Below are 26,918 nucleotides of genomic sequence, written 5' to 3' on the forward strand. Positions count from 1 at the left end.
GGCTTAAAACTAGATAAGTGAATATAGGATTGTGAAACAAAACTGGGAAATCTATTTGACATATATGTAGTATTTAAAGGTAGGCATTTACATGTTTGTAGGTATGTGCTCCTGTACAGTGGTACCTCTGGTTGTGGATGGGATCCGTTCTGGAGCTCCAGTCAGATTCTGAGGTTTCCGCAACCGGAGGTGCCTGTTTTGCGCAAGCGCGCGGCGTGATAGAGTGCTACTGCGTATGCGCACGCGGTGAAACCCAGAAATATACTTCTGGGTTTGCTGCATTCATATCCCGAAGGATACATAACAAGAGGGACACGTAAGTAGAGGTACCACTGTATTTACTAAATAGGGTGTGTACACAGTTGTTGGCAGTGGGTGTGAGCCTAGGGCACCCTGTTCCACACTTAACGCAGTCTATTTTATTTTAACTACTTTGTATCTCTTTGAGATCATATTTTGAGTTAACTTACAATGTATGCTTTGTGAAGTTCTGGTTCAATAGTAGTTTTCCAGTTTAAAGCATTAAGTTTTGTTTTGTTTTTTTAACTTCCCTTAAGGCCTGAAAAGGCAAGTGATCTGGAACACTGGAAGAAGACATGCAGTTGTCTTCCCTAGTTTTATTTAGGACACTTTTTTCCTTCAGTAAAATTTGTAAGTTGAACACATAAAAAGCATAGACAAGCAAGCGTCTGGAAACCAAGCATTATAAGGAACGGTTGAGGAAGCTGGGTATGTTTAGCCTACCTATCTGTAACATAAAAAGCATAGTTTTGGACTCATTAGGAAACACATACACACCAAAATGTAAAGTGGGGCACCATGTTTGTTAGAACTAACCAAAATGTCACAAGCAAATTTCAAGTGCTGCAGAGCTAGTCATCAGGCTAGAGGAACTGGGCGATGTGAAATGCTGATGTGATGTTAAAGCAGATATGGGGAACCTGTGGCCCTCCAGGTGTTGCTGAACTACACTTCCCATTGTCCCAGACCATTAGCCATGCTTGCTGAGGCTGGTGGGGGTTGTAGTTCAGTACCATCTGGAGAGACAAAGATTTCCCCCCCAAAGCAACAGACTCCCCAGTTATAACAGTGTTAGGAAAGGAACACAAGATGTAATAATACCGCTTTATTCTGCTTTGGTCAGACCACACCTGTGTTCAGTTTTGGGTGCCACCATTTAAGAAGAATGTGTTCAGAGGAGGTCAACCAAGACAAGCAAGCGTCTGGAAACCTAGCATTATAAGGAACGGTTGAGGAAGTTGGGTATGTTTAGCCTGGATAAGAGGAAACTGAGAGGATATATGATAGCCATCTTCAAATATCTAAAGGGCTGTCACCTGGAAGATGGAACAAGCTTGTTTTTTCCTGCTCTGGAGGGTAGGACCTGAACCAATGGCTTCAAGTCACAAGGGATTCTGACTAAACATCAGGAAGAACTTTATGATGGTAAGAGCTGAAGCAGACCTCCTCAGATGGTGGTGGACTCTCCTTCCTTGGAGGTTTTTAAGCAGAGGTTGGCTGGCAATCTGCCATGGATGCTTTAGTTGAGATTACAGCATTGTGGGGGGTTGAACTAGATGACCCCCTCAGGGTTCCTTCCAACTCCTCAATTATATGATTCTAGGATTCATTCTGTAGACTTAATTTAATTGGCCACAGCTAGATGGTTGACAGATTTCAGGTTGTGCTGTTAGCTGCTTGGACAAATAAACAAATTGTGGGTGATTCCTGGCTTATAAAAAGCAAACGTAATGGATCTTTCTCCAGCACTAAACAGATCACACACATGGTAGTCCTCTATTAGCAAAGCTGAGATTAATTGTAGGTGGTACACTAGGTAAAAGCAGCTTGAAGGTTTTATTTGAAAATATAACCTTTTTTTTTTTTTTGAAAGGTGGTACTGTGGTTAGAGGCTGTTGACAAGATTACAGTTTTTTTACTATAATATTGGAGACAAGGTAGATTTGCACTCCTCCAGAAGTAGTAATGCTTCCAGATCACAAATATTCTCCTGGGATTGCCAGGTAGCTGTGGTGGGCAGGAATGTGTTCTGCTGACTTCACTTTAGATGCCAATCCTTTCCTGGAGAAACTAGACTTGGTCTCAATCATTCAGGCGCTTTGTCACCTCAGACTAGACCAATGTAATGTGGTCTGCTTGGGGCTGTTCTTGAAGAAAAAATGGTTTCATATTGTTCAAAATATAGGTGGAATGTGTCTGGTTACAACTTTTTGAAAACCTTTTTCACTGTGTTTCCGGGCTCAATTCAAGGTGCTGTTTTGTGCTTTTAAAGCACTAAGTAGTCAGGGATCAGAATATTTACAGAACCTCACTCCTTCCTTCATATGAGGCTGCCCAGGAACTCGCCCCCACCCACAAGACCCTTCAGATCCTACTGTGATCAGTATGTGGGTGCTTGTTACACGGCCTTTTCCGCAATGATGTCCCCAAGATTGGTACACCTGTTTCTACCACTCCTTGTTCTTAGGTGGGTGGTGAAGATTTTTATTTAAGTGGATGCTCTCAGAGCTGCTGCTGCTGTTTTAGTTTGTTGTTCTAGTCTGATTAGTGTAGTGCTGCTTTTAAAGATGTGGCTGTTGTTGATTTAACAGCTGAATACCTTTACAGAAAGGTGGAGTAAAATAATAATAGTAGCTGGAGGAGACTCTTGAGAATTCCATGAACTGCAAGAAGATCAAACCTATCCATTCTTAAGGAAATCAGCCGAGTCCTCACTGGAAGGACAGATCCTGAAGCTGAGACTCCAGTACTTTGGCCGCCTCATGAGAAGAGAAGACTCCCTGGAAAAGACCCTGATGTTGGGAAAGATTGAGGGCACAAGGAGAAGGGGACGACAGAGGACGAGATGGTTGGACAGTGTTCTCGAAGCTACTAACATGAGTTTGACCAAACTGTGGGAGGCAGCGGAAGACAGGAGTGCCTGGCGTGCTCTGGTCCATGGGGTCACGAAGGGTCAGACACGACTAAATGACTAAACAACAACAACAATGTCCTGGAAAATATATGGAATCTTGGGCTGAGGCAGTGAGCTGTGATCTTGGCAAGAATTCGGAGCACTCAAATGACTAGTCATGGGGCTGGCAGGCAGAATCGCCATATGTTGCCTTCATCATGCCAGTTGGCATTTTAAATGTTTGCCTGAACTCTGCTTATGCCTCCGTGCTGATCTTTCACTTACAAGAAGCGGTGTGGGAGTAGTTCCACTGTGGCTTCTTCACAATCTGTTCAATAACTGGGTGCATAAGCAAACTTTGTGGGTGGGGATGAAGGCATCCTCTTGCAAATATTGCCTGGCAAGTACAAAGGAGAATCTTAGTATATAGGAAGGAACCCTATCAGTGACCTGCCTCTATGGTTTGTTCACACACGTTGGACAGATAAAAAATCATGAGGAATTGCTTATCAATGAGTGTGTATCTTGAGCTTTACTGCTCAGGGTTGTGGCGAGAATGAATAGAACATGACTTTTGCCCAACCTGTTTCTTACTTCTTCTCAAAGGGGTCAAGGTTTTGAGTGCATAGGGGCAATCTTGTGTTATTGAAAACCTAAAAAATTAAGCAAATAAATAAAAACTCACATCACCCTCAGCAGAAAGGGCAGTAGAAGAAGAAGAAGAAGAGTTTGGATTTGATATCCCGCCTTTCACTCCCTTTAAGGAGTCTCAAAGCGGCTAACATTCTCCTTTCCCTTCCTCCCCCACAACAAACACTCTGTGAGGTGAGTGGGGCTGAGAGACTTCACAGAAGTGTGACTGGCCCAAGGTCACCCAGCAGCTGCATGTGGAGGAGCGGAGACGCGAACCCGGTTCCCCAGATTACGTGACTACCGCTCTTAACCACTACACCAATTTTTAAAAATTATATCCTGATTTTAAATAACTTCCTGGTCCTTTTCTATATGTTTTGGACTACAACTTCCATCAGCCCCAACCAGCAGTTGGGAGCTATTATCCAGTATCTAGAGACACACAGATTCTTTATCTCTGTCTTGAAGCTCAATAAATTCAACTGGGATGGGGAATGAGAAAATACAGTGGATAAAATGCTTAATGAAAAGTTGTTCTGTCTGATGTTTAAAATACTGATTTCTTAAATTGGGGATCAAAAAGAGAGGGATCATCTTATACATATGGGGGCATCTTATACATGGAAAAATACAGTAATATTAAAAAAAATGCACACTCTTCCCCCCACCCCTGGCAAAAGTGGTCTGTTTTGTCTACAGAATATACTAGTGTTGAAAAGTTCACTGATCTTCAAGTTAGAAAACAGATTTAATCAGGGACATTTCTGTGTGTTCATATAATTCAGAAAACTGTTAGGCTGTAATTAACGATGGTATTTCATCAGTAAACAAAAAGAGGTCACTGAATAGATATCACTGGAGGTTATGAAGTCATTAAATTGTGTTTGCAGATAATGGTTTTTATCGCATTTCTTTGTTTAAAAAAGTGGATGTATCATAAATAGTTGACTTTCCGATGTATTAAAAGCACAGCCCATATCTTCTATTTTATGCTGCAAATAAAAAATAATCACGGTGTTTCCATTCAGGCTTAAACGGCATGGAATTTAATTAGTAACTACCATTTGCAGTACAGTTGTAAATTGGTTACATAGTGTAGTTGTAATTGTTAAGACTTTTAAATGCTTCTGTCACTAATTCATGTTGCCAGGAGTGCCCATTTAGGGTGGCTGAATAAAAAAGAGAGGGCTGGGCTCCTGCACCTTTTTATAGCTGAACAGAAGAGGGGGTTTCAGTAGATGCAGCTTGCATTTCACCTACATCTGCTGAAATGTTCTCTTCTGCAGAACTCTTAAAATGTGCAGGGCCCTCCCTACTCCCATGTGATTGTCTGTGGGAGTGCAGGGAGCTGCTAGAAGGTTTGCAATCCAGCAGGGAGCCTAAGGATCTCACATGGGGTCTGTATGTGCAGCAGCTGTGGGTTGTATGCCCACAATGGCCCCTTTACAAGTCTTACTCTATTTAACCGAAGGATGGGAGTAAAAATGCTTGCTGCAGTATTGTTTTGTTATCCTCTTACTGATGGTTGGGGTAGGGTGTTGAGAGATGGAGGGAGACTTGCCCAAGACCACAGAGTGATTTGGAGGGTGTTGGGGGGGGGGCAGGATATTGCTTTTCAGTTGGAAGGGTCCAAACACAGTAGTTTTTCTGAAAGATCACAGGCTTGTCACGTATATCTGGTTATGAAATGAAACCAGTATAAATTACTTTTGGAATAAATTGCATACTGATTAATGACTGCAGTATTACTAGCTATCTTAATTAGGGGACAGCAAAGCAGCAACAAAAGTCCCTTATCTTTCATAGGAAATCCAAGTTTGATCAATGTAATGTAGACAATTTTTTCTTTTCTTTTCTTAGGCGATGTTCAGCCTTTGTATGGTTGAAAGTGGCGCAGATGAGGTGAATTTACATGGCATCACAAGCATAGGTTTAAAGCAAGCTCTGGACTTCGCGTACACTGGACAGGTATAGTACTAAAATCCTTAACAGGCATATAAAACAGACGGGGTCACCTTAGAATAGACGGCACTGGGATGTTACCATGGCAACTGGCTTGGCTGGCCTTGCACCTGTTGGCTTATCTCATGCATGGGGTGATTTATGCTCATGAAGGAGATTAAACCCTTCCTCCATGTCCAGTTTCTCCAACAGGTTTGCATTTCAGTTCCAGATCAACATCACACTTTTAGGGAGGATGTAAAAACACATTGGCCAGGATTGAAAGAACTGCACAGCTTTCTACTTCTGTCTACAGGGGACTCTAAAAGAGCAGTCCTTTATGCCACATTGCAAAGCACTTTAGAAACTGATGTGATTTTCAGATGCAGCTGAGATAGCAGTATCTGGATGATAGGGAGACCAGTAAAAATAAGAACAAAGACAACCAAATAATCTCCCCTTCCACATCACATTTAAAAGGACATTGGCTGTTGATCTTAATACTCAGGGGGGTCTGTAGGGAAATACAGTCTTTCAGATATTTGGGAATTAAGGGCTAAGTGAAATAGGCTGGCCTTTGAAAAATTCAGTTATAATCATACTCACCTTGAGCACATTTTAACATAAGTGAAATGTGCAGTCCCATGTAATCAACTGGAGTTGTGCCTTTTAAAAGACACTGTTTGTTAGGGATATGTATTGTATTATTGTAACCATGTGTGCCAAGAGCCCAGGAGGTTTTTCTACATTTGCTGGAATGCCTTCCCTGAGAGACAGCTCTTTCAAATGTTAGTAGCTGCTGTCAGAGCAGTGAGAAGCCTGTGTGCCCATGAGGTGACTCAAAACCATTGAAGTGTTAATGGTGAAGATTTCAAAGTATTGCGTGGGTGTAAGGCAGAAATGCTGTTAGCAAATAATTGGATTTGTGCATGTGCCTCCTACACACTGCTCTGAAAAGTCTTAGTCACAATAGGTTTTGGTCCATCAGTACAGTATTACCAAGGGAATAGGATATTTTCTTTCTGAAACAGAATTTCCAGTGCCTACCACTCCCACCAGTAAATAGAAAGCTCTTTTCACAACAGCCCTCACTGAGATGAAAAAATTATAACTCTTTGCTCAAAGCAAACCTGAGCCGTGTACGGTCCAACATCCTACTCTTCTGTCTCAACCAGGGGAAGGGAAAAGGGGATGCCTCATTTATTATCCTTGTACTTTTCCAATATATGTTTTGTTTTTGTTTTGATGATGATGAAGCCATTCTGTAGCCCCATCTTCATTAACTTTACCTGGAGGTAAAGCCATTCTAAATTTAACAGGACATGCAGAGGAGTTTATGCATATTGATTGAAATACCAAACATGCTGAGGAAGCCACCTGAAAATGCTGTCATATTGTAACTTGCAAATGGACAGTGGTCTGGCCAGCTGGCTTTTTGAGAGTTAGGGCTCATCCAGACTTCCATTTGTGCCACATTTCTAGGCATAGGTTAGGGCTTTAAAGGTTGTGTAGCCAGAGCTTAATAAATACTCAGTTGGGGTGCACTTTAGTCTAGGGCTGGCCCTACGTACGTGAACTTTATAGGTACTTAGAATCATCAAGTTGGAAGGGACCCTGAGGATCATCTAGTTCATCCCTCTGTAATAGAGGACTATGTAGCTGTCCCTTATGGGAATCAAACCTGCAACTTCAGAATCATCAGCACCATGCTCTAACCAACTGAGCTATATATTACAGGTCCTCTGCAGAGAGCTAAATAAAGACAGTCTCAGCATTGGGAAACACATTCAAATCCATACTCAGCTATAAAGTTCACTGGATGACCTTGGGCCAGTCACTTTCTTTCAGCCTAACTTCTCTGACAGGTTTCTTACCAGGATGGAATAGTGATGACATGGGAGGTATGTAGGAAGAATGAGAGAGAGAAGACTACAATCCTGTACAACAGATGTGGAGAACCTTTGGCCTTCCAGTGTTGCTGAACTACAACTCCCATCAGCCACAGCAAGCATGGCCCAGGGGCCAGGGATGATGGGAGTTGCAGTTCAGCAACATTTGGAGTGCCAAAGGATAGCAAGTCCCAAAAAAATCTACAGGACATACTGCTGAGTAGATGGCTATAGGATAATGTAAATGACCCCTGTTAATGCCCCACAGAGTGCAGTGCTTGGTATGCTATAGGAGACTTGCTCATTTGTTGTGAGTCAGCCATCTGGTTCATCATCTTACAAGGAGTTAGTAAACCATGTTGGATTGTGTTGTATGTGAAACAATTTATCAGATAGATAATACTTTGATTGTATAGGTAATACATTCAATCTCCTTAAAATATGTGTTCTGTTATTTCTCAGTTTCATTTATTTCTTTAAACAGCAGGAAAGTAGAACGTTCCTTTTCTGTATAAGGTGGGTTTCTTGAGACCTCTAGTGAAAACAGCTGGTGTTGCAGGATTGGATATTAAAATGGGAACAGGAAATCTGTGTGGAAATACTTCATTATTTCTGTTCAGCAGAAGCAGTGTTCATTAGAAATGGTTGTCAGACACACTTGTAAGGTTATGGGAAATTCTCAATACAAAAATAGTCATCTCCCTATGAATTATATAATAATTTTTAGCAATTATATTTAGGATACTGTCTAGAGCTATTAGATCATGTTTTAAAGTGTATACAGTGGTACCCTGAGTTACAAATGCCTCAGGTCACAAACACTTCAGGTTACAAACTCTGCTAACCTGGAAGAGTTACCTAGAGTTGAGAACTTTGCCCCAGGATGAGAACGGAAATAATGTGCTGGCAACGCAGCGGCAGCAAGAGGCCCCATTAGCGAAAGCACGCCTCTAGTTAAGAACAGTTTCAGGTTAAGAACGGACCTCCAGAACGAATTAAGTTCATAACTAGAGGTACCACCGTATTAAGTTATGATGTCAGGTTATGTTTTGAATCTGTCTTTAGCTTTTTAGCAGTCACTGCATAATATTTAATGCAGTCCTTTTATATTTAGCTGGTTGTTTTCTTAACTTGATCTAAGTTTGTTTATCTAGTACTTTTCATGAGGTACTGTTGATGGCTGCTGCATTTGACCAAAGATCAGCCTTAAAAGATCAAGCTTGCAGTTGGGGAGTGACTGATCCACCTTGATACTGAAAGCCCCTGTTGAATGTTATGCCTTTTGCCAGCTAAACCTAGTGCACCAGCTACAACAGAAGTAGCCATCATGGTTCCTTCCAGAGGGTTTTGGTCTCCAACTTCTATCAGCACCAGCTGGTATGGCCAATGGCCAGGGCTGATGAGAGTCCAGTAACATCTGAAAAGGCACCATGTTGACTACCCCTGAGCTACAACTTCTCCAGGACAGAGATAGCTTATCAGAATGATCCATAGGCTGTTAATTCCAGGTAGGTTACCACAGTGCAGGGATTCCTTTGACATCTCATAAACTTCTTTTAGTTCAGAACACAGCTGTCTGGTTCCTCCCTGGCACTTGTGATATATTTGTGACCTGATCACTGAATAGAGAGACAGACACAGAAGCTGGGTTGAACTAGGGGCACTTCAGTTAAAAGTAAAACCCATAAAAAACCTTGTTGAGGGAAAACATTATTGCAGGAGCAAACCTGAACCTGAACAACAGCAGTCACCGGGGAGACCAAAACTCCTGCCTGCAGGAAGGGGAGGCAAGGTTGTCAAGCCTGCCTCACATTCCCAGGTCACCCCATGACGGTGAGTAGGAATGCCTGTGCTGCTCCATCCCCACCCACTCAAGGCCCCATAGCTTTGGTCAGATGAAGCAGTTTAGCCTCAAGGCCCCTATCCTACCACAGAGATGCAGAGCCCAGAGTGTAAGCCTCAGGGGCAGCCCATCACCCAGAAAGGTGCCCAAAGGCTAAAATGCAACTACTTTCCTTCCTGAACCACCAAAATCAACCAAACTGAAGATCTGATTAGCCGAATTAACAGTACAGCAGACCATCTGATACCTAGCACCCAGCTATTCAGTATGGAATAGGCAAAACAAAACCCCACAGACAGGTGGATCAGCCATAAATTCACACGGAGAGACAGGGAGGGAGGGTGGTGGGTGCTGCTGCCAGGAAAAGAAGAGGGAGAGAGGTGGCAGCACAGCACTTAAATGACAGCCTGTCTCTACCCCACTCTCAAGCATGTGACTGACACAAGAGAGTCAGACAGGCTGTCTCCTGCAGCCTGAACAAGCCACAGATTTGCCCCGCTAGCTGGTACTAAGGCAGAATGGGCAGCAGAATGCAACAGCTTCACTTGTTAGTTTTCTTCTAAGCGCAAGAGCTGGTTTTATATGGCTTGGGATCTAGAGGCCTGAAGAACCCTTTCCCAAATGTACCTGTCCATGCACTGAGAATCAGTGCCCTACCCTCTTAAGTTACAGTAGGTCATTTGTGGTCAGTGTTAAAATTTCATTAACTGTGGCATTTCTCCCCAGAAAGGCTCACCTGGTACCTATGCTGATATTACAGTGTCAGGTGAAGAAGGTTTTATTTTCCCAGCTTTACTTACTAAATCCAAAGGTCTGAGTCCCACATTGTTCCATGCAGCAGCAAGGAGAACACAAGTAGATTACTCATGGGTGCAAAATACACAATATAGCTACAGGTATGCAGTCTGAACTTGGATGAAGTTCAGATACATCCGTCCTGGTGGATTACATGGCTGGAAGAGAGGAGTGAGGAACAGGAAGGGAAGCCGCTTCATTTCCACATGGAAAAGAGGGGGAATACCTAGCTGAATCTAGGAATAGAGCTCTATGGTCGTAACCTCTTCATGCACTAACAAGCACTCATGCACAGTAACGTTTGAATGTAATTTCCCACAACAATTACTTTGAATGTGTTACGTTCACATCCCCCCTCTGTTTGTTTGTTTGTTTGTTTGTTTTGTTTATGGTCCTTACTAGCTCAAATGCAGATCTCAAAACTGCTAATGTGCAAAGCTTCATGTAGATGACAAAAACATGGGGGATATCTCTGTGGTAGTGTAAAGTAGCTACATTTGTGCAAAGTTAGAAATAAAACAAATAAGTTATCTGTTGAACATTCTAGTGAATATGCACACAAGGTGAACATATTGACAATATTTGACTTCTTTTGGTAACGGTGTGATCAATGTTGATATGTTTGTGTTGTTGTTTAGTCATTTAGTCGTGTCTGACTCTTCCTGACCCCATGGACCAGAGCACGCCAGGCACTCCTGTCTTCCACTGCCTCCCACAGTTTGGTCAAATTCATGCTGGTAGCTTTGAGAACACTGTCCAACCATCTCGTCCTCTGTCGTCCCTTTCTCCTTGTGCCCTCAATCTTTCCCAACATCAGGGTCTTTTCCAGGGAGTCTTCTCTTCTCATGAGGCAGCCAATGTATTGGAGCCTCAGCTTCAGGATCTGTCCTTCCAGTGAGCACTCAGGGCTGATTTCCTGAAGAATGGATAGGTTTGTTCTTCTTGCAGTCCATGGGACTCTCAAGAGTCTCCTCCAGCACCCTAATTCAAAAGCACCAATTCTTCGGCGATCAGCCTTCTTTATGGTCCAGCTCTCACTTCCATACATCACTACTGGGAAAACCTTTCGCTTCCAGGCATATCCGCAACTGAGCGACCTTTCAGCTTTGGCCCAGCCGCTTCATCAGCTCTGAATCTACTTGTACTCGTCCTCCGTTCTTCCTCAGTAGCATGTTGGACACCTTCCGACCTGAGGGGCTCATCTTCCAGTGTCATAACTTTTATATGCATGTTGTCTTTGTCCATGGAGTTTTCTTGGCAGGGATGCTGGAGTGGCTTGCCGGTTCCTGCTCTAGGTGGATCACATTTGGTCAAAACTCTCCACTATGACCTGTCCATCTTGGGTGGCCCTGCACGGCATAGCTCATAGCTTCTCTGAGTTATTCAAGCCCCTTCGCCACGGCAAGGCAGTGATCCATGAAGGGGGATATGTTTGTAGTAGTATGCAAATCTGGCAGCTTCTCCGCAAGGCAAATTAGCCCGATGACTCCCCTCACCATGAGCTGCTGAGAAAACATGGGCTAAAGCAATATTGGTTGTATGAATCTGCTGTAAGGAAAATGTTGTTAATAGGTGTAATTTAATAATATTTGCTGGCTACAGAAATAAGTAGCAGTGCTTCTCTCTCCTTCCTGTCTGTTGTGAGGAGAAACAACAGTGCCTGCTTTTTAACTGTAGTTAAACCTTTTGTTTGAAAGGGTTTTCAAACAAAATGCAAAACTTTATGCACCTGGAGTGTTGTAAGAATTGACAGCTTCAAATATCACATTGAATATTTTGCAGAGCACTTTCAAGGACAAGTTCCTTACAAGTTCTCTTTCTCTTTATTCCCCAATATAGGTACTCTTGGAACCAGGTGTGATTCAAGATGTGCTTGCTGCAGGGAGCCATCTGCAGCTGCTGGAAATGCTTAGTTTATGTTCTCACTATCTTATCCAGGTAAGGCTAAGGGGCTTGATTCTCCCCTTTATTTGGTTGCACTTAGCTTAATTCTTAAGTCTGTGTTACATGTGTGAGGTCGGGGTGAGCACCTTCAGCTGTATGACAGGAAGCGATAACTACACAATACCTTGATTAAGACTTTGAACTGGCCTTTGATCTGTACAGGACGGATTTCTTTTGGGAATGGGGAGGCAGAAATCAGGTATATGCCCCTGTGTTCTCCAGAGAAGACAACTGTAATGTGTGGCACATGTGGCTGCCTTTGAAGATTGTTCAAACACTTCCATTAGTGCAGGATATTGCTGTTTAGATTACTAACTGGAACTGGACATAATTATTATTATTTTGTCAGTTTACTCATATAAATTTCTCAAAGTGACTTACAAACACAATCAAAACACTCAAACAATTACAATAAACACAAGTACATCTATACACGTTATGAGAATGATTCACCTGTGCTATGCCAAATGCTCTGGTTTCCAGTCTGTTTTGAGGTCCAATTCATAGTGCTATGTTTAGACCTTCATGGCTTAGGTGGTGCTTTAAGTACCCTGCTCCTATCTCCATCTGTGCACCTTCCTCTCCATTCTTTAGGCTAAAGAGGGTCAATATTGCCTATGTACTTTCTGTACAAGTAAACGGCTATATTTCAGGGTTCCTGCAGAGCATTGTTTCAACAACAGGGATCTATCCAAACCTTTTCAGATAAAGACATTTTGGTGCGTAGAATGCAAAGTCAGTTTAAAACAGCATTTTTGGGACCTGGAAACTGTTCATTTTCTGCAAAACATAAAATAAATAAAGAATCACTGAATTGTAATAGTTCTTTTCTCAGTGTTTTTGTCACAAAAGTGAATGCTTTGCGAAAGGTGGTTCACAGAGCATCTGGAGCACTCGCTGGTGGGTGTCTGCAACTTCACAAATGATTAGCTACCCCCTCTGCAATATAATGGTCCCCCCTCTTTCAAAATAGAAGTTACTTACAGGGCTGCCAAAAAATGAGCAAATGGCTGTCTCAGCCCATCATTTCTATGGCTTTAGGGTGCTCTTTTCCCTCTATTTTTTTGCCTGCAGATTACTGGGTTGAAGGGAAGAGAAGTAGAACCAATGGCACTCATCTTGTCTGATCTATTGCTGCAGTTTGAAGTGGCGAGATAACTGTTTCCCCTTGTGGCGATTCCCCCCCCCCCACTATATTTGCCATAGGGTTTGTATAGGGTACAGCGAATCTAGAATAACATTAACCAACCCTAACGCTTTTTATTGTTGTTGTTGCATTACTCTTGTGAACATCTTGCCTAATGAAAACTATCGAAAAGCTTGGAAGCTTGCCACTATTTTGTGCTTGGTTTCAAGAAAAACATTGTCCATTTGGGATCTTTTAAACCTTCATCAAGTCACCCCAGTTTTCTCATTCTAAATGTTGATGCTTCTGTATTGCATTTTATGTATAGAGATAAGATTCAGATGCCTTTCCATTGTGTGTCTGCTAGTGGATGAAGGAGCCAATCTGGCGTTTATCTCCAAGACCTGGGTGGTTGAGCTGGGGGGAGTGGATTTTGCCCAGCTTTGCTTGTCTGGTACTTTGTGCAGCATCAACATAGACTAGAGGATCTGGGATAGGAGTTGACTTCTCCTTCTGGGGACTGGCCTTGCTGGTTTACCACCTAGCCTACTGCCCAGCAGCTTTCCCAGCTGTGTTGGTTTACTGTAGTGTGGTGTTGGGAACTGTTGTCATGAGAGACTGCAGCATGCATACCATTGGTGGTATGGAAATCAGAGATAGTGTCCTCTCTGACACTGTGGGGTAAATCCTGTCCCCTGGTATACTGCGGAGCTATGTGCTATTAAATAGGCTGCATGACTGCTAGAGCAGATGGTGAAAGTACCACTGCAAAGTTGACCAAGCAAGAGTTAGAGCACATAATGGTGCCTACTTAGTGGTGATGAAAACAATGAAGCAGGCCTACTCCATTGGATCATTGAGTAATTGCCCAGTGGAGCTCTTCAGGGTGGTCTGTGGGCTCTTGAGACTTATATTGGTAGATGGAACCCACCCAGGACACCTCAGAGACCCTTTGTGATTTCCTTGCTGCGTGTTTTGAGGGCAGTCACCTGCCTTGGTAGTGAGCTTGATGCCATGGTTGACATAACTTCTAGTAAGGTTTCCAATGCTCCATCAAACCTTTCAATGTGAGATCAGTTTCAGTTCTTGCAGCCCAACAACATGTGCCAAGTGCTTGCAAGTATGCACCCAACCACGTATCCTCTTGATCCTTGTCTTTCATGGCTGATTGAAGCTAGATTGGAGGTGGGGAGCTAGGTGTTTTTAAGTGGGGGTGGGGTGGTGCCTTCCACCTTGAAGGAGACACTAGTGTGGCCAATCCTGAAGATAACGTTGTACAAGTGTACAACGTTACACCGAGCCGCTGAGACCATATAACACCGGTCTTGAAAGACCTACATTGGCTCCCAGTACGTTTCCGAGCACAATTCAAAGTGTTGGTGCTGACCTTTAAAGCCCTAAACGGCCTCGGTCCAGTATACCTGAAGGAGCGTCTCCACCCCCATCATTCTGCACGGACGCTGAGGTCCAGCGCCGAGGGCCTTCTGGTGGTTCCCTCATTGCGAGAAGCAAAGCTACAGGGAACCAGGCAGAGATCCTTCTCGGTAGTGGCGCCCGCCCTGTGGAACGCCCTTCCAGCAGATGTCAAAGCGATAAACAACTACCTGACATTTAGAAGACATCTTAAGGCAGCCCTGTTCAGGGAAGTTTTTAACGTGTGGTATTTTACTGTATTTTTGGTTTTTATGGAAGCCGCCCAGAGTGGCTGGGGAGGCCCAGCCAGATGGGCGGGGTATAAATAATAAATTATTATTATTATTATTATTATTATTATTATTATTATTATCCCCCTGGCTCTGGAGCTACAGGTGCTGAAGGACACCATATTATCTCCAGTGCTGTTTAACATCAAATCATATTTGGAATTAGTCATTAGGAGATTTGGAGTGAGGCATGATCAATATAGGGATGCGGGTGTTGCTGTGGGTTAAACCACAGAGCCTAGGAATGCCAATCAGAAGGTTGGTGGTTCGAATCCCCGTGACAGGGTGAGCTCCCGTTGCTCGGTCCCAGCTCCTGCCAACCTAGCAGTTCGAAAGCACGTCAAAGTGCAAGTAGATAAATAGGTACTGCTCCGGCAGTAAGGTAAACAGTGTTTCCGTGCGCTGCTCTAGTTTCGCCAGAAGTGGGTTAGTCATGCTGGCCACATGACCCAGAAGCTGTACGCTGGCTCCCTTGGCCAGTAAAGCGAGATGAGCGCCGCAACCCCAGAGTCGGTCACAACTGGACCTAATGGTCAGGGGTCCATTTACCTTTACCTTTATGATCAATATGCTTATGATGCCCAACTCTGACATCTGAACTGGGTGAACTATTCACAGGTCCAGGGAACTGGCCTGGATGGGGCTGCACTCTTTCTAAAGGAGCAGGTTGTTGTAGACCCAGTTATTGGAACCCCAGGTGTTCCTTGGTGCCTTTAACCAGCTGCAGCTAATAAGACAGCTACCACCATTCTTGGATTGGTATAATTTAACCATAGGTGTTCACGTATTAGATTACTGCATTGTCTTCTATGTGGTATGAAGGTTGGTCTCAAGGATACAGCTAATGTAGACAACTAGCTGGCCAGAGAATTAGGAACTGGAAGGTATATAATGCCATGAATTCCTTAGAACTTTTGCCGACTCATTAGTTGCTCAGTGTTTTAATTAAGCAACACTGAACTGTGTTGAAGTTTGCTGGATTCCCGAGGGTTTGGTTTTAATCTTGAATTTCTGAATTGAAGGACTAGAAAGATTTGCAGGATTTCTTTTCGCCCCATGCCCCTCTTAGAATGTGGACAGGAATTTATGGTGGTAACAGCTGTAGAGAAGTCCAGTAGAGTGACTCTTCGATACAGTGCTGTTGTCTTTATTAGGAAGCAGTAAAGTAACAATCACAGCAATATGTTCTATTTTTACATTCTGTTATCTGAATTATTACTGGCAGGCAAGGAGAAGTGCTGGAAAGTGTTGTGGTTTTTCTTCCCGGGAGCTTTTATTACCTTGATAGAAAGACTTGATTAGACACTGGGGCTTAGTTTATGATACAACTAAAGTCTATATAGTTAGGCTAATTCATAGTTTAACATGTGCAGGGAATTAATCTTACAAAAGGTGCTGTGCTACAATCCACATGGGCTGGCAGGAGCTTTTGTTAAGCGTCTGCATTCATGCAGTCCTTACAACACGGCAAATAATGTTTTAAAGGCAGGTTGTTTCCCCCCATAACTTGGTTTTTGAACCTGTGAACATCTGCTGACTGAAAAGTGCTAGGTTCAGGAGTAGCAACTGTGATGTAGGTCTTGCCCTGTGGCAGTTGCTTAAAGTGGCAGATTTCATGGAGCACACAATTTTCCTGCTTGCCTGTCATTTTGAAAAGGCAGGGGAGAAGGGAATCACAAGACACACTGCCTGTGATGTTTGATCTGTGCTGGTGGTGTGACGCATGAAGCAATAAGCATGCATTTGGACATCCATCTAGGAACTGCAGCTTGATATTTGCTGAATGATAATGACGTGTACTATATATATATTTTTATCCATCTTATCACTTAATTTGTGTTTCATTTGTCAAGTGGAACTGGTTGGTACGTGCAATTATTACATGTCCTGTAATTTACCAGCCAGCATTTGAGCAGAGGGGAGTCTCACTGGACTTGGGATGGGTGGGAAGGTTTCAGGTTTTAAAACAACAAAACTGGTATTATAGATGATTGGGGTGTATTTTGTTTTGTCTTGAAAGACTCTGGAATCCCCACAATACTCACCACTAAGCAGTAGGTGGCAGTGTAAGCCCACTTGTTTGAATAAATTAAAGCATCAGAAAGAACAAAAATGAAAAGAAATTATTTATTTTGCTCCATATTAGTCTTGTGACCTAATCAGTAAAAAAGTCATTATTCACACAACACTGGGCAATATGCATTGTAATTTTTAACAAATAATGGGGAACTGTTAATGGTTTCACAGGAAATACAGCCCTGTCTTGTGCAGCAGTGGTCATTTATCATTGCACTTTGTGAAATCACTCATTTGTTCTAATTTGAATGTAAATGACTCTAAGGTTTTACAAATAAGGTGACAGACTCACATAAATGTAATTGCAGGGTTCATCTCTCTCTTTTTATATATCACTCATTAAGTTATGAATTAAATACATCGTATTAAACCAGGGGCATGTCCAATGATGATATTGTAATGGCAAATTACTCTATGCTATTAGAGGTGTATTTTTTATTCATGGACATTAATTTGTCATTAAACGGCATTAGTTTAGCACTTTTATGTGGGATACGTGACCTGAAAGAGGAGACTTGCTTCTCTAATGTGAGAGAATAGGAAATATGAGTACCAGATGCATGTAGCCCTTTTAGCTCTTGGAAAGAAATGGAGGAATATTTTATTTCAGCTTCCCCAGTCCTATCCACCCACATGCACAAAATTTTTAAATTGGTTTTTATCCATGTTAATAGACATCTCTGAAGAATGAGTAGCCTTCATATTTTAAATCTTGTTTCTCATCCAAAAGCTACTGAGAAAGGTTAAGATGGGAAAAGAATAAGTTCATCTTCAGATGTCTGTCAGATGCTTGCCGGGTTTTGAGTGATTATTCTTTTCGGCAGCCTAAAATAGAAGTGATAATCTGCTTTGCTTTTAGCAAAGTGGGAAACTTATTAGGTGGGCCCTAGGACTTCTGTTCTCTCTCTCTCGCTCTCTCTCTCTATATATATTCATGCTTACATAAAGTAAAGCCCCACTCAACTATGAAACCTGCACCACAAAAATAAGAACACATGTTCAGTACTTGGAATGAATTAATGAAAAGTACATATGAAATTTGAATAATCTGCTCTTGTTGGAAAGCCCTGGGTTGGTAGAATCATATAGTTGGAAGGGACCCAAGGGTCATCTAGTCCAACCCTCCGCAATGCAGGAATCTCGGTAGGGAGCAGAGAAAGTGTGTCTTAAAGTTGGGTAATCAGGCTGAAGAAGTAGGTTCTAAAATGTATGTGCAGGCCATCAAAGTTCCATTGTGCCATTGCAGTCAAGAAGGCTTTGAAATATCCTGAAGACCCCTGCCTCAAAGAAAAAAGCAGGATCTGTGGGTGGAAACAGATTGTCACATGTGAAGAGCCCTTGCTGGTTGCAGCCCTGAGCATACAAAGAGTGCCAAATCTGGAAAGGAAACTTAGCAGGGAAGATGTGGCACAGGGTGTGAAATACTGGGAACAGTAATGGTTTTGACAGGACTGGTTCTCTCAATCTCTGAACCACAGCAAAGAGAGCAAAAGTCTCCTGTGGACACGCAGACTTCCTCTTTTCCATCTCCTGTACCCCACCTTCCTCATCTCCTTTTCAGTTAACTGTGATTAGCATAACATCTGAAACAACGCTCATGATAATGATGGGATTGTGCAAAGCCAAGTTAAAGATAACTATGGTTAGTATTAAAGCACATGACTTGATTAGGATTAGAAGGGGGGGGGCATTTTTAGCAGGAGAGACATAGGGAAAGGCAGTTTGGGAACCCAAATGGTGCTTCTAATCTGGGGTGGGGAGGGTTGCCCTATTTAAAATAGTGAAAATCTATACAGAAAAGCTTAGCTTTTTGGGCAAAATTGCAAACAACAACAACACAACCCTGTATTTGAACTATTTTTTTGGGGGGTGGCAAAAACAGCACTGCAACACGGGCAAATTTTCCCGGAATTTTTTCTCCATTTTTGCCCGGGCACTGCGGCCAACTGCAGTATTTTGGATATGTCTGGACCTATGGCATCCCTAGGGGTGGGCAGCTTTTCAGTGGTGCCCCCCTTTCCCTAGAGTGGCCCACTCGATGTCTATAATGACATCTTGTCAGCATTGGGCCATGGTCTTTCTGTCTACCCAGGCCTTTTAACGTATTTTAATATTTTTAATCCTACGTTGAATTGGGCTAATGTTCCTTTCTCTCATTGGATGTTTCGTTTTATAATTTGATCCAAGCTGTGTGCTTCCTAGAAGATTTGGTTAATAGGTGATGGATACATTATTGTTGTATTATTTATCAGTAAGAGCTGTTCGACAGTGGAATTTGCTGCCAAGGAGTGTGGTGCAGTCTCCTACTTTGGAGGTCTTTAAGCAGAGGCTTGACAACCATATGTCAGGAGTGCTCTGATGGTGTTTCCTGCTTGGCAGGGGGTTGGACTCGATGGCCCTTGTGGTCTCTTCCAACTCTATGATTCTATGATTCTATGATTCTATGATTATCAATGACATGATAGATCTCCTAGGAATTTATCTGCCTAAATACCAGTTGAAATGAATGGAAGATACCCAAGAACACTTGAGATATTTGCATAAATCCTAATTATGTCAATGAGGTTCGTAGAGAAGCTTCATGGTCGCTTTTTGCCGCAGAAAGTATGCCTACCTGTGTGGATATTATGCTGCAATAGATGTGAGTTTGCAATTAAGCCTCTGCAGGGTTAATACAGCTATGGTGTGGCAAATGATATAAAATGCTGGAAATTGTAGTGCTTTTGAAAGGGACTGGCTTTCTTATATATATGCCGATCTGCCAAATCTAAGGTGTAGATAGTGTTTTATTATATAGTCAAATAAAAATCTGGCATTTAATATAGGATAGACATTGGTTTGCCAAGTGTGCTCGGTCTTTCTCTCTGCATGTGTTTGTGTATATTTGGGGGAGGAGGTTAACCTCTGTAGAAAGGATTTTATATATGGTTTCCACGTAATTTTAGTATATTACCTATTTCTTATTAGTCAGTATCTATTGTCATAAAATGCAACCAGTTAAAGATAAAACCATCTCTTTATTGCTGTTCAGATATGTGTACAAACTCTGTACCTCTAGCTGGCAGTTTGCAGTATATACACTTTTTGATATTTTAAATTGAATTATTGTTTCATCTTGGAACTGATGGAGGGAGGGGCAAAATCACCTTCAGTGCATCATGTTTGTGTATAGGAAGGGCTGGTGGTATATGGATGGAAAATCACGTAATACCTTGATTTATAATTATTCTGTAATCCAAAAACAAAGCAGGTGGAGTAACAAATGGGTATGATGCCTTGGATATTAATGGCTTGGCTGAGCGATGGAATTTCTAAAGCTGTATACACTTTTTCCTGTCTTAATTATGCATTCATTAGAAGCTTTTATACCCAACAGAATAAAGTAAATATTTTTTGATCTCTGTAGTGTGCTCCCAGATTGTAGATTTGCACAGCAGGGTCTTGATAATCTGAATAAATTGTATTTCCCTAAGGAGTTTATCTTTCAAATAAGGTCATAAAGAAATGCAGTCTCTCCCCTTAGTTCTCCTTGTGTTTTTCTTTTCTTTTTATAGCACAGCACACAGGAACAGAGGTATATTGTACTCTGCTGTGTACTTGGTTGTGATTAACTCTCATTTATCAGCCTCTTACTTACATACATCCTTTCGGTGGCACATGCAGTGCTTTTCTTAAACGTATAAAGAAAAGCAAGTGATATGAAATAATACTAAAATAGAATGTTGATGAGTATTTTCCTATACACTGTAGTTGGTGTCTCTTTTGGCATACGTAATGTGTATATGTTGAGAGCCATAGGTACATTATAATTTGCAGCTGTGTGAGCCATACAAATTCACGGGACTCATATATATCATTTATAAGGGTTGTGGGCACTTTGAAAAATATCCTGCAAGCTCTCTTGTAAAAGTTCTGCTAATCTGATGCAATAAGTGCACACTCACGGTTTAAACCTTTCTGCAACCCAATCTTGTTCACATTTACTTTTTAAAGTAAACCCCCCTGAATTTTAGTTGCATTTTTTTTATTGGCTTGTGGGTTGGACTAGATGAAGTACCTTCCAACTTTATGATATGTTCCCAATGTAAGTGTTCAGAGGGTTGCAGCCGTGTGTAAAAGTTCCTATGATATTTTCAGTAAGGCTTCTAGAATACAGATGATTGAATTAATTTTAAAACAGAGTTTGAAAAGAATTGACACGCATTAACAAGCTATGAGAGCATTTTCATGAAGCAAAACACTAGAGTATTTTGCTTCGCTTCTTTACATTTATACTCCACCTTTCCATTAAAAAAAATGCCTAAGGCAATTAACAGTAAAATTCAGAACAACTCCTCTCCGAACTAATTCATAAACAAGCAACCAGTATCACAATAAAATAAAGAGGAGTTAAAAATGGCAGCCAGTTTAAAGTGTTATTAAATTATGTACGCTCGATCACATTTTAACCAACCAGGCTAATCACTGCATGAATAAATAGTAATAAAAAGCATGTGTTAGATGGGAAAAGCTCCTTCTGATCATGTAAGTATTTTGAACCAGTGCTTGCAGTGGGGAACTTTGATTTCCTCCCTTCCCCTGCAACCTCAAGTATCACCTTCCATATTGTTCTATACTCTGAGCAGAATTGCACTCAGAGAATGCTCTTCCTGGCAGGACCAAAGTCGATCCAGTCACTGAATTAAGAAACAGGGCATAATCCAATCAATGATAAATATTGTAAGCCTCAATAAAAAAATTTTCTTCTTTCTTCTTCGTATCTGAAGAAGTGTGCATGCACACGAAAGCTCATACCAAGAACTAACTTAGTTGGTCTTTAAGGTGCTACTGGAAGAAAATTTTTTTATTTTGACTATGGCAGACCAACACGGCTACCTATCTACTATTGTAAGCCTCACTTATTCTTATATGGTATAGGCTTACACTTTCCAGTTTGAAATGAGTAGGGTTAAGCATGCTTTGGCTGGGTTGTGCCATTTGAACGTGCATCAGTAGAGCAACATTTAGTATTGGCATTCTCCTCCTTGGTTTAATGTGCCCCATTTTCTTACAAAGGTACCCAATAGCTAATAGTGATATAATTTATTGCAGCCTGCAGGAAACCTGGCTACCATTGATGACTGAGAATTGATGATTGGCAGTGGGCCTATAAATTATCTGCCTGACCCACAAGAGAGATCTGGGTGTCTGGTAGGCTAGTGCAACACTTGAGGACAAGTTGAAGGAAACTGCTCCCACCTGAGTTCTCTGTAGTATCACAAACCTATATAACAGGGATGGGGAAGCCAACCAGTGATTGTCAACATTATTCATTAGTGTGTACCTCTGAATTTGCAGGCAAGCACAAAAGTTGAATAGAGCTATGTTGATGGTATACATTATATAGAACAATAAATAAATAGTTTGATGGTCCAGACTTTCACATGTGTATGTTGACATTCATTGGACTTCAATGCAACATATATAATAATAATATGGTAAAGGATTTGAAAGTGAAATTGCTATCACAAGCTATGGTCAGTTCTGGATTGCTCCTAACAACTATAACTGCATTTCTGAACTGAATTACTTTTTAGTAGATGTCTTAAAAAAATACTACTGTTCCTATAACATTTTTGTTTTGAAATGCATTCCAAGGAGGCAGTTTAGATTGCTATGTTTCAGATAACTGCCTTAATATATTTTTAGGGGGGTGGATACCAAAAGAAGATAAAAAGTTCAACTCCTGCAGACAATTCCTGTACTTTTGTCATGTCATTATGCTTCCAAAGCCCTATCGCTGATTGGAAGGTGGGTTATCTGATCAGTAATATACATCTCACAATCTCAGCATGACATTTTTTGGCATGCAGCTTCATCAGCTGGGTAGCAGTGTATCGCAGTGTATAATTTTAAGCTGAAGAAGTGATTGGTATTACAATGGAGTGAATTTTGTTGGAGGAGGCTGATATACTTAGCTTCCTTGGCTGTGGAATTCAGAACTAAAGTTCTTGTATCCTGAGTGGGCAAGGACTCGGTGCTGTTTAAAATAATAATGTGGGACAAAGTTTGAGATCCTTAAAAGCTCCATATTCAAGTTGTTTATCAGACTGACCATATGTAGAAGAGAGGTAGCTGACAGCTGCAGCCCAGTGGTTAAAACAGTGGTTAAAAAGCAGAACTACAACTCCCACCATCCCTTGCTAGCTAGGGATGGTGGGAGTTGTAATCCAACAACACCTGGGGGGGCCTAAGTTTGAGAAACACTGAGTGAAAACATAGGTTATAGAGAAGTGAGTGTGGAACAGTGAACTTGGGAGGCATGGGTTCAAATGTCTACACAGCCTGTCACTGTACTGTGGCCTGATTTTCCTACAGGGTTACTGCAAGAATAAAATGTTATAACAGTATATCATGCCAGTATAGAAAATATGGGGAGTGCTTGTGATAGCTAATATCAATAATTTTTCTTTTCACACTGGCCAGGATTTGAAGAGCGGCATTAGATGAGCCCAAGGACTGGGCTCTCCCCATTTGATCTTTTTAAAACTTGGAATGGTAGATTCCAACCTGCTTTTGAAACTCTCCTGAATTTCCAGAAGCCTTGTATGGGGTGCACTGTTAAAGAAACACAAATTTATTTTGAAATAAGAGAAGGGCTTCTTCATCTGAAGTCATCTCCCACACTTAAAAATAATAATATTGAGAACCACAATTATTTACTTGAATCAAATAGAAACATCAGCAAACAAATAACTCCAGCCAAAAGAAAAGACTCAGCAACTGCAATGGCATGACGGCATAATATTTTTTCTCATTATGGGTCTCATCACCATTATCTTAGTTATTCAAAGGACCTGACATCTTAAACAACATCAACCGATAATTGTCTGAACACTTGAATCCATTATTTTTTCAGCACATTTCAGCCTTGTACTTTCAGTGATGTTAGCGAGCTGTTTTTCAAGTTATGACATTGGGATATTGTATCCCAAAATCTCAAAAACTGTAGGCACTCCACCAGAGATGAATATATGTGCCCTGCTGGCTATAACTTCTTCAAACCCTAGCACTAGGCCTCTCCCAAAACTGGGGACATGGTACCTAGCAGATACATTAAATCTCATCAGGGCATGATACCATATGTGGATTGTTTTTAATATATTTTCTCTGAAACAGAGCCATTTCATCTTCTGGATGCTCTTTCAGGGACTAGGTGGAATTTCTTCCCCTATAACTCTGTTCTAAACCACCCTAAGAAAGACCAGGTTTCCTGAGGGATCTTCTGCTAATGTAAACGCCCTCAAATCATCATCTTCACCCAAAGCCAAGGAAGGTGTGACAGCTGTTATAGATTGTTCTCAAATTTCCCTGTTACAAAAGAAATTTGATTGATTTACACACTAGCTAATCTGTCTCTCATTTGTTCTTTTGTGAATCAGCAGATGTTGGTTTAGAAGTCCCTAAGTTGGTACCGTACCTTCCCTTTCTAGCCCCTAAAATTTCTCTTTGTCTGTAGATAAATGAATTATTTCATATGGGAACAAGGTAGGGTTTATTTGGGATTAATTTGGATTGCCATGTTTTCTTCTATACCATAAATATGCAGTGTTTGAACACATTGCAGAGTTTTTCAGTTCTGCTTGAACTTCGTACTCCTAATTTTTCTTCTTCTTTTATTTGACCAGGAGTTAAATAGCTTTAATTACTTGGACCTATATAAACTTGCTGACCTATTTAACCTCACTCTACTGGAAAAAGCGGTGGTTGACTTCTTGGTAAAACACCTATCTGAGCTACAGAAGAACCACCCAGAAGAAGTCCTGACGCTACCATACTGCCTCATCCGAGAGGTCTTGAAGAGTGACCGACTCACGTCACTGAGCGAAGAACAAATTTGGCAGGTAAAGTGCAAAGATAAGTGGATGTGTATGTTAAACTGTAGGAGGACTAGTACTGTGGACCCTTGAGCATGACAGAAAAGAAAATGATTAAGAACAAATCACGTTTTTCGTGGAAGCAACAGATGAAAATTATTGACGCACAATCTGACTGTGGCTGTGTACTGAGGAATTGTGACCATGTGCAATGGAATGCTGTTCCAGCAGAACTCATGCTTCATGACCAAACCCTCGGGTGGGGGAGAGCTGGGCAAGGATAAAGGTAAAGGTACCCCTGATCGTAAGGTCCAGTAGCAGATGACTCGGGGGTTGCGTGCACATCTCACTCTACAGGCTGAGGGAGCTGGTGTTTGTCTGCAGACAACTTCCGGGTCATGTGGCCAGCATGACTAAGCTGCTTCTGGTGAACCAGAGCAGCACACGGAAAAGCTGTTTACCTTCCCGCCGGAGCGGTACTTATTTATCTACTTGCACTTTGACGTGCTTTCGAACTGCTAGGTGGCCTATTTTGTGTAATGTCCTAATGCACTGAGTATCCACCCATGTGTTCTGAAGGTGACCTCTGTTACATCCTTTGGTTTTTATGTCTGCAAAATATGTTAGTTTGATCTAAAAAAAAATCATTTGGGAGATCACATTCTCTGCTTTGTTGCATAATTGTGTGGTCTAAATTATTAAGATGAGAGACTGTTGTGCTGCCCCTTGGTGTTCAGTGTAATCTGGTTTGCAATGAGACAAAAATGCAGTGCCATCCCTGAAATGTGTTTTGCTAAGGAAGAGATGCAATATAGATATAGATATAATGGAAGCCAGAATATCTAGTGTAAGCATCTTAAACTACAGTAGCACATAGTATAGCTTACACCTCTTGCATTAGTGTATTATTTCCCCAATACTAGCTTATGCTTATTGGAAATTTGTTGAAGGGCAGGGTTTAAAGCAACAACCTCAATGATGATGATGATAAAGGGACTGGTTCATGAAATTTGTATGTCCACATGAACTCCAGTAATTCGCAGATCCTTGGACACCCCCGCATCCTATCCCTGAGAATTGTGTGGCATCACCAAGTTTCTGAACTGGGCTACAATGGCAATAGGCTCTTCTTGCTAGTGGGCACTTCTTACTAGGACATTCTATAGGGCCTATGCATGAGGAGCGTTTTACAGAGTGACTTGGCAGCACCTTAGTATAACCTCCTTTGCCCTTCTCAAAGGGGTGAAGGAGGGGTGAATATTCAATCTCAAACTTTTATTGGCATATAGACAAAATTCTGAAAGGTTCAGTACAATAAAATCACTCGACAAAATCTGAGTCTAACAATTAAAATTGCAAAGAGAGGATCTTTCCCCACACTCAATGGACACTGGGACACATTCTTGTTTAGCAGGACATCAGAACTGGGCCAGATGGAAGGGCTACTTGTGCAAGTGTTTAGAGCAGTGGATGGCTGGTAGCCAGTGTCTTGGTGTTTGACTGTTGTTTTAGAAGGATGGAATAGTGGGTACAGGTGGCGACTATTTTGGGGAAAGGCTCCATTCCTGCCCCCTGTGTGCGTTGGTGGAACATGCATAAGCCTGCCTTGCCCCTGTCCCCCCCCCCCCATTTTACCTTCTTCTGGGTCCAAAAGGACTGTCACATAGACAGTTGCACGTCAGTTGAATGTGCACAAAATGGTCGCCACTTGTATACCTTTTTTGAGCAGTGAGCATAAAATTTGTGCCTTCAGGAGAACCATTTAACCATGTTCAAGGGTGTCTAATGCAGCCCTGTATTTTCATAAAATGTGTCTCTCTTCCTGTACTGAAGGACGACAATAGGTGTTTTCTTTGGTGTATTTTAGGTTTCCAGAAAGGAAACCCCCATGAAAAAAAGGGTGTGTATTCTGTAGCTAGCACTGTGTTCCTCGGTGGTTAATGTGCTGTTTTCTGAGTGGCAGCAAACTGTACACTGACCACTTTAGGTGTTATCATAATTGCCTCTCTAACGGTTACTAATGCTGTTACGTAGAATATTTAAGCTATTTTACTGCTGTGGGCAAATATATATATTTCATTCCTGGTCCTCCAGAATGAATTAAGACATACATAAATATTTGCCAATTCAAGCTTTCAGTGGGCAATAAGAAACTGTTTTTGCTTTATCTTAGTAAATAGGTAATTCCCTCATAGTCA

At 41.7% G+C, this 26,918-nt stretch overlaps 1 protein-coding gene across 3 annotated transcripts in view; it reads left to right on the plus strand.

Annotated features, from left to right (window-relative positions):
* KLHL32 (kelch like family member 32) overlaps positions 1 to 26,918 on the plus strand; it is a 69,615-nt gene that overhangs the window by 16,641 nt on the left and 26,056 nt on the right. For 2 of the 3 annotated variants that reach the window (XM_083497672.1, XM_083497673.1), the window contains exons 4-6: positions 5,408 to 5,515; positions 11,855 to 11,953; positions 24,532 to 24,747. In XM_083497672.1, the coding sequence (XP_083353798.1) occupies positions 5,408 to 5,515; positions 11,855 to 11,953; positions 24,532 to 24,747 (423 nt within the window). The remainder of the gene's footprint in view (positions 1 to 5,407; positions 5,516 to 11,854; positions 11,954 to 24,531; positions 24,748 to 26,918) is intronic. The other variant, XM_083497674.1, reaches the window with a different exon arrangement.

Source organism: Podarcis liolepis, assembly GCF_965112155.1.
Source record: "Podarcis liolepis genome assembly, chromosome: 3".
Lineage (NCBI taxonomy): Eukaryota > Metazoa > Chordata > Lepidosauria > Squamata > Lacertidae > Podarcis > Podarcis liolepis.